The sequence below is a fragment of the Onychostoma macrolepis genome, chromosome 25 (assembly GCF_012432095.1).
Source record: "Onychostoma macrolepis isolate SWU-2019 chromosome 25, ASM1243209v1, whole genome shotgun sequence".
In the NCBI taxonomy this organism is placed as follows: Eukaryota; Metazoa; Chordata; class Actinopteri; order Cypriniformes; family Cyprinidae; genus Onychostoma; species Onychostoma macrolepis.
In genome coordinates, this window is record NC_081179.1 from 19,584,872 (window position 1) to 19,593,969 (window position 9,098).

At 30.5% G+C, this 9,098-nt stretch overlaps 1 protein-coding gene across 1 annotated transcript in view; it reads left to right on the forward strand.

The window, feature by feature from the left end:
- osbpl5 (oxysterol binding protein-like 5) overlaps positions 1-9,098 on the forward strand; it is a 54,084-nt gene extending 44,986 nt beyond the window's left edge. The window contains exons 12-22 of the mRNA XM_058767325.1: positions 464-562; positions 779-875; positions 986-1,084; positions 1,613-1,710; positions 1,791-1,880; positions 2,366-2,502; positions 4,020-4,199; positions 5,470-5,599; positions 5,686-5,800; positions 6,591-6,693; positions 6,805-9,098. Coding sequence (XP_058623308.1) covers positions 464-562; positions 779-875; positions 986-1,084; positions 1,613-1,710; positions 1,791-1,880; positions 2,366-2,502; positions 4,020-4,199; positions 5,470-5,599; positions 5,686-5,800; positions 6,591-6,693; positions 6,805-6,940 — 1,284 coding nt within the window. The 3' untranslated portion in view covers positions 6,941-9,098. The remainder of the gene's footprint in view (positions 1-463; positions 563-778; positions 876-985; positions 1,085-1,612; positions 1,711-1,790; positions 1,881-2,365; positions 2,503-4,019; positions 4,200-5,469; positions 5,600-5,685; positions 5,801-6,590; positions 6,694-6,804) is intronic.

Consider the following 9,098-nt stretch of genomic DNA (forward strand, 5'->3'; position numbering starts at 1 on the left):
ATTTAATATATATTAGTAAGTAATTTATTCCTGTTATGCAGATCTGAATTACTCCAGTCTTCGGAGTCACATGATCCTTCAGAAATCATTCTCATATGCTGATCTAGTGCTATATAAACATGTATTATTATTATCAATGTAAAAAATGTAACAAATTAATTTAAGCTTAATATTTTTGTGGAAGCTGTGACAAATTTGTGACCATTTTTTGATGAAAAGAAAGTTCATAGGAACGGCATTTATTTGTTCTTCTGATACATTATTATTATTGTTTTTATTTTGTAACATTATAAATGTCGTTACTTTCACTTAATGCATCCTTGCTAGATAGATTATTAATTTCCTTAAAAAAAAAAAAAAAAAAAACGGAACAGTAGTGTATACTTCTGAAGACATGTATTTATCATTAGGGCGTGCGTATGGTTTATATTTACACTAATTGTGTTTCTCGAATGTCTTTCAGGGGCTGAAGAAACCGTACAACCCTATTCTAGGAGAGATGTTTCGATGCTGCTGGCTGCATCCACAAACAGACAGCTGTACATTTTACATCGCAGAGCAGGTGAGACTCTACAATTACAATTAAAATATCTGACATTGTATTTTAAAACAATATACTGAAGTTTCTGGACACTTTCTGGTTGTGTAAATGTCTGCATTGTGAAGTGTTTAGTCTTCTTCCTCTGCATACAATGTAAACATGACGACAGTCTCTGTTTGCAATAACAATGGAAACCGATATGCTCGCGTGATAAGCAGTTGACTTTTGCACTTTCAGGTTTCTCATCACCCTCCCGTTTCGGCTTTCTACATCAGCAATAGGAAGGACGGATTCTGCATTAGTGGAAGTATTCTGGCCAAATCCAAGTTTTATGGTATATAACGTTCATGCAGCAGTTCAAATACAGACATGCAGTGATTTTCATACACAGCCTATGTGCTTTTGTTGTGATGCTGGTTATAAGTTCAGTGTGATTTCTTAAAGGGAACTCGCTGTCTGCTATACTCGATGGAAAGGCCAGACTCATGTTTCTCTCACGAGATGAAGAGTATATCATCACAATGCCGTACGCTCACTGTAAAGGTGATGGACCCTAAATTTCATAATTAAATAATGTGCTGAATTTTAAATTATGCCTTATATATATAGTATATTAGTAAAAAAAATAGTACACCCACAAATAATAAAAAAAGTATTTATTCTTTAACATCAAAAAACAAATCCTACATTTTGTTATTATTTAACTCATTTAATTCCAAAAACATGTGCTAATATTAACATTAATAAACATTTTTATTATTTGCAATGAAATTAGGTAAATAATAAGAAAACTGTCAACATTATTTTTTAAACAAAATATTTTAAAACAAAACACTTTTTTTCTAGAATCTTAAAGAAAACAAACAAAATTATAAAATAAAATAAAAATCATAATTTATTCTAAAATGTAATATTACTTTTTTAAATTGATGTATTTATTTAGGTTGTTTTTATTATTAATTTTACTAAATACTATATATTTTTAATTGTTTTATACACATACACACATAAATAATAACTGTCAATGTTAATGTGAAACATTAATGCATGGAAATTGTGTCTTTCTTACAGGGATTCTGTATGGTACAATGACATTAGAACTTGGCGGGAAAATCACCATTGAGTGTGAAAAAACACAATGTTACACAGAACTTGAATACAAATTGAAGGTAAGTCCCAAATCTAATTATGCAACTTATTTATTTTTTTAATTATAATCACACAACTGTTGTCTTTTTCTCTTTTCCAGCCTTTTCTTGGCAGCTCTTGCAACGTTAACCAGATTTCTGGAAAGATCCGTATGGGGGAAGACGTTCTGGCTACAGTAGACGGGCACTGGGTAAGAATCATTTCAGACAATCATAAAAGAAAAGTCATATCAGAAACATTTATGTTATATAAAAACAAACATATATATATATATATATATATATATATATATATATATATATATATAATATACACATTAACAATATTCTAAAATTATATAATCATAATTTAATCTAAAAATCTAAAATATATCTATTCTAAAATAAAAAAGCTTGTTAATTAAGTAAGAATGTTTATTTTAAAATAATAAATTTTGTTTATAAACTCTCAGTATTTTGTATTTTGGCTTGTTTCATCAGTAGCTTACAGGAAGATGTGGCAAACGTAATCCTTCAAGTGTCTCTTCAAAGATAAGAGAAGATAAGACAGGACTTGATTGATTCCTGTGGGGGAAATGGAGGCAAAACTTAAGCGCACAAGTTACGAGATTGCTTATCAGAGCGGTTGACGGCACATGATCTCACAGACGTGTTTGAAATCCAAATCTTTCTGCAGGACAGTAAAGTGCACCTGACTGAGAAGAGGACGGGCCAGCAGGAGGTGCTGTGGAACCCCGGTCCAGACATACGCAGACAGCGGCTGAAGAGACAGGTGGTGCAGATGGACCAGCAGGAGGCGTTCGAGTCTGAGAGGTGCACAAACACATTCAGAACCCGAAGGGTTAAAGACAACTGGGGACGAGAGAGCTGCAAAATATAGTTCAAAAAAGTTCTTCAAATTAGTCCTAAGACAAGAACACATTTTTGTTTTAGGACAACTTTGATAAAAGGTTTTGATTCACTTCAAATGTTGACTAGTGTAGATTATCCATATGCAAGTTTATTTGTGATTTACCATACGTTTTTTTTTTTATGTTTTATTTATTTTAATTACTTTTTCATTTATTTGAGTTTTTTGTTTTTATATAATTTTATATATTATTAATAATAATAATAATAATAATAATAAATATAATAATAATAATAATGCTCATCATAATCATGATCATTAGTATACATTATAATATGTGTATATTACAGTATTATACTATATATTATACTATTTATTATTATATATTATAATATGTATATATTATGTATTGTAATATTTTTTAATTTATTATATATATATATATATATATATATTACCAATTTCATGTATTACTTATTTAATTGATGTATTGGTGTGTGTGTGTGTACATATTATTCTAAAACAAAACATTTTTATAGAATCTTAAAGAAAACAAACAATATTATAAAATAAAATACAAATTACTCATTTAATTGATGTGTGTGTGTGCGTGTATTTGTACACACACACCTACCAATACATCAATTAAATAAGTAATTGGTATATTAAAATATACATAAAATAATTTAAAAAAAAAAAAAAAATATATATATATATATATATATATATATATATATATATATATATATATATATATATATATATATATATGAAGAGTTTATTTTCAAAAACAGATAAATTTTAAAATTTAACAGATACATTTTTTAAATGTTCAAAAATCATGTTTTTTATTATGTTATCATGTTTTTATTGTGTTCTGTTGTTTTAGTTAGCTGTATTTTTTAGTTATTTTTTAATCTAATTAAAAAACAACTGCAGTTTAATTGAGATTAATTGGAAAGCACAATGAAAAATCTTGATTTTTGAAAATTGTTAAAAATGGAGTTATCTGTTTTTGCAAATGAACTCTTCATATATCATTTCATGTATTGTTTGTATATTTTAATATACCTTTCATTCTTAACATTTTTAAATTATTACTTTTTATTTCTAAGCTATTTTTGTTAAAAATAAAAACCATAAATTTGTTTCACTTTCTCTTCACTGGCTCTTCAAAAAACTCAAGCTCTGGTAAAACATGTTCAATAATGAAATGAAATATTAGCATAAGTATTGTCAAAATACATGACTGTCAGTGGGGAAGGATGTTTTTGGTGTAGTTACAGGATCTACCAGCAGGTGTGAACTGCTAACGCTAACCGTCAAACCTTGTTGAAGACTATGAATCTCTTGAATCTTGACCTCTAAATCAACTTTGCATAGCATCATTAAATATGACCTTAATGTTCTGGTTGATATTATAGCACGTCAAAGAGCTGTGAAATGTGCTGTGACTGAACAGTAATGTGTGTTCCTGCAGGCTGTGGCAGCATGTGACCAGAGCGATTAACGATAAAGACCAGATGAGAGCCACACAGGAGAAGTTTGTGCTGGAAGAGGCTCAGCGGCAGGAGGCCCGAGAGCGAGCCGAGCGGCCCTGGAACCCACGACTCTTCACCTTCAACACCGACACCAATGAATGGCACTACAAATACGTCGAGTACGTCCACAAGACCACACCAAGGCTCTTATTAATTACCATACACACACAATACAGACATATAATGTGCTTTAAAGCCAAGTTAACTGATTGCCCAATTTATATTTTTATATATATATATATATATTTTTTTTTTGGTAACACTTAACAGTAAGGTTAAATTAGTTAACATTGGTTATCTGCATTAGTTCACATGAACTAACAATGAAAAATACTTGTAAGGCTTAACCTTAGTTCATTGTTTTGTTTTTAGTAAATTATTAAAATCAAACATTTTGTCTGCTAATGATTAAAAATGAACCGTTAATGAATGTTAACAAAGATTAATAAATACCGTAACACATGTACTGCGCATTAATAGATAATGTTAGGTAATGCAATAACTAATGTTATCAAATGTCACCTTACTATGAAGTGTTACACCTTTTATTATATAAGATGATATTAAATTATGAATTGTTAATAATAATACTATTTATTAGTAGTAGTAGTAGTAGTAAATACTATGTTATTAATATTTATATACAATCATATATCTTTTATGTGTGTGTGTGTGTGTGTGTGTGTGTGTGTGTGTGTGTGTTTTATTATTTGTCATCTATAGGTGTTTATTAATTATCATACACAAATGCTACAGAAAAATGCTAGAGGCAAAATTAACTGATACCCTAATTTTCAGTGGTGTATGGGTTTTATTACTTATTATTATTATTATTATTAGTAGTAGTAGTAGTAGTAGTAGTAAATACTATAATGTTGTTATACTATATTGTTATATATATATATATATATATATATATATATATATATATATATATATATATATATATATATATATATATATATATATATATATATATTTGTATTTATTTTTATGAATATTAATTTATAGTGTGTGTGTGTGTGTTTTGTTTTCATATATAGACGCTTATTAATTATCATACACAAATGCTACAGAAAAATTATATAAAAGCAAAATTAACCGATACCCTAATTTTCAATTATGTATATGCTTTTATTACATATTATTATTATTATTATTATTAACTATAATATTATAGAAAATGGTGTATATTTAATTTATTTTTATGAATTTAATTTATTTTATAAATCAACATTAATAAGTTCATTTTCATTTATTATTTTTAATATTTGAATCTTAAAATGTGTAAATCATTGCTTTTTTTCAAGCATTTTTATATCAATAAATACAAATTACAATTCCACAAATTTGGCAGTGTTCCAGTAACTAATAATATCCTGTTCTCAGCACTAAGCCGTGGGATCCGGACCACTGTCTGGTGCAGTTTGAGAAAGACGGCGTCATCCAGACAAAAGAGAAATCCCAGCGCCAGCACAGGAACTTCTCTTACAGCCAGAACTGGGCTGCACAGCAGAAGGTGAGTCCCACAGGTTCCTAGTGTTCATGTAGGTGACCTGCTGGCCCTTCAGGGTGTGTTTGGTGACACACATGTGTGTTCGTCAGGTGCGGGTGAATGGCAAACACAGGAAGTCGAGCAGCCAGCCGTCCAGCTGCAGTCAGAACACAGAGAGCAGCAGCAGCACACCAGAACCCAACCATGAGTCATCCGACAACGAAGGCCAGTCATCAAGCCATATGCAAACACAGCTGCATTCTGAGAGATGAATAAATAGTTCTTCCGGCAATTAAAATAGTTAATCAGTCTGGCAGTAGACTGTTACAAAAGCTTCAGATGTGACTAATCCAATCAGATTTTCAAACTTCAACTATCCGCTTTGTGCTTTATATGTCTTAGATCCACTTGACTGTAACGGACTAAACTAGCTGCACCTATACAAACAATTTGGACTTATAAGTACCTATACAAAAGTTATTAAACGTCGGGTGTTTGTCTAATCAGCCACACGTGCACATGCTGTTAATACGGAGTAAAAAACTCAGATAAAATAAAACAATTTATTCTAAAATGAAACAGTTTGTTCTAAAATAAATGTGTATTCAAATAAATAAAAAAATAAAAAAATGTTATAAAAAAAAAAAATATATATATATATATATATATATATATATATATATATCTAAATAATTAAAATAACACTTATTCTAAAACAAACTGTTTATTCTAAAATAAATATGTATTTTTAAATAAAATAAAATAAAACACAAAACTCTTGTAAAATGAAAATATTCATTGTAAAAGCCATATTATAAAAAAAATTATAAAATAGAAATTATATGATAATGAAATACAAAGGCAAAAAAATAAAAGATTTAAAAATAATTTATTATAAAATAATTAATAATAAAATAAATAAATGTATTATTAAATAAAATGTATTTTTTTTAAATAAAATTCAAAAACAGTTCAAGTCTTCAGATTTTTATTAATCTCATTTTGACTTCCTCAGGCTTTATGAACCAGTGTGCGAGATGCACAAAAGAAGTGAAGGACATCGCCCTCATAGAGGCCTCGGTAGCAGCTATACAGAAAACACAGCAGGACATCCAGAGGCAAGTACAGCCTGAGATATACTGTATTTATCATTACCGATGGCATAATAACTATATGTTTCTCTGCTATTCAATATCGTATATTAATCACACTGATCCCTTTATTTTCAGAAACCTGAGTGCACTGGGACGTCAGATCACGCGGCACAAGATGGCGGAGGAGAGCAAGTCCTTGAGCGGCCGCCACTGTCTCATCCTCTGCATGCTGTTGCTCTTCCAGCTACTCATCAACTACGTCTTCACTTGAGATGCTGTCACCTAGCGACCATCGCCTAGCAATAAACACAGCCAAACCATCACCGTCACACAGCCCCTTGAATGCCCCGTCGCGATGTTGCTACCGACCGTAGCCGCACCATCAAGCACTAAGCACTTCAATTAGAGAGAAAGAGACTCTTGTTTTAATGAATATGACCGATAATCATTTCAGAGTGGATGTAAAACACTGTACTGCCACTCTCTGTAACTGACGTGTTCCCTCTTTCCTACGTACTTCCCTTTCTCTGCAATATAGGTCATGTATTTGTGGCATATTTGAATGCAGTTGAATGGGTTTGTGTGTCTGTGTGCGTGTTTCCCACAAACTCCTCTTCCATTTATACACCGGGCCTTAATACTGATGCCAAAAAGGGGGAAAAAGAAGCGAAAAGGCAGTGAAGTCCACCAGTGCAATTTTATTATGCTTTCAAGTGAACGTCTGACCACACAAATTTGCTTGTTTTATTATTTAACCAAAACAGTGTTTCTGTATAGAACAATACAAAGAAGAGTAAATGTTTACAAACTTGATTGTACACAAAGGAAACAATGCTCTGACACCAAATGCGTCGTGTAGATTTAGATGAAGTTAACAGAATTGGCGAAAGCACTACGATAACAGAATGAACAATCAGCCATAAGACTATGGCAAGCCAATTTAACATTTAATCCTTAAAACATACTAGTATCCTGTTCCATACAACTAGTACTTATTTTTAGCTACTAGTATGTATTCCATTAAGTACTGGTTCTTATTCATTAGCTACTAGTTCTTACTCATTAGCTATTCGTTTTTATTCATTAGCTACTAGTTCTTCACTAGGCCTCCTTTCATTCACATATCAACTATTTAGTTCCGACTAGTATGTATTACAATAGTGAGTAGTGTATTTTTAAATGTTACTAGTAAGTATTCGTTAGATACTAGTACATATTTATTGACTACTAGTATTTTTCATTAGATACAAGGGCCTAAATAGGTACCAGTATCTAATAAAAAAAGTATGCATACATTCATTAGTTACTTCATTAGTTGTATTTTAGACTCTAGTGTCTTTTTTTACTTGTCTGATGTTATGACTAGTCAGAATTGCCACTGTAGAGTTCAATTAAAAATCTTACTTGTAACATTTGTTATAAGTACTAGTATCTAATGAATAAGTACTGGTATCTGTTTAATAGGCGCACGTATCTAATGAATACGTATCAGTAGCCAATCAATAAGTGCTAGTATATAATGAATAATGTAATAATAGGTACTAGTATTTAAAAAAATAAGTACAACGAGTACTAGTACCTAATGAATAACTACTAGTATATAAAAAGTACTAGTAACAATTCTTATCTTACAAGTCACAATTCCTTTTTATTCATCTTATGTTATGGCCACTGTAGACTTCAATTAAAAATCTTACTAGTAACATTTAGAATAAGTACTAGTATCTAATAAATGTGTACTAGTATCTGTTGAGTAAGTACTAGTAGCATGCAAATAGATACTAGTATGTTGTAAGAATTAAATGTTAAAGCGGCTTGCCATAATAAGAATATTCATATTCATGACTGTTTGTTGGGCATTGGGTAGGTCAGTCACAATAGGGACACGTGAGGCCTTCTGGGAAGTTCAAGTTCATTGAAGTTGCTTGCATTAAGTGCGATATGTTCAATAACGAAGGTGTGACTGATTAATCGAAAGTGTGTATATTTGTTTGGAACAATTGAATTTGAGAATGTATTTATTTGATCATTTCACTATTTGTTTTATATATAATCTAACTGTTTTTAAGAACACATTCATTCAGGTTTTCTGGGAGCAAGTACAGTTGAGCATCAAATTTCTTTCTCTTCCTGAAGTTTTTTTGTTGTGAAGTTTGAGTGACTCCTTGAGCGGAAATATTAAGGTCAAAGTACAAAACTTCCAATGCAGGATTCATATAGGAAAGTTGTGCTTGAATGATGCTTGCGCTCCTGAGCCATAGTTCAACCCATTGAAATTTAAAATGATTTTTCATTTACTTTTTTCCTTTTTTACAGAGCACAGTACAATGTTATCTTGTCTGACAACTGAAATGAATGAGATGTCAATGGCTCACTGTTTGTTAATGATTGTTGCAATTACAGCACCACAGTAAAGTTTTACATTTCGA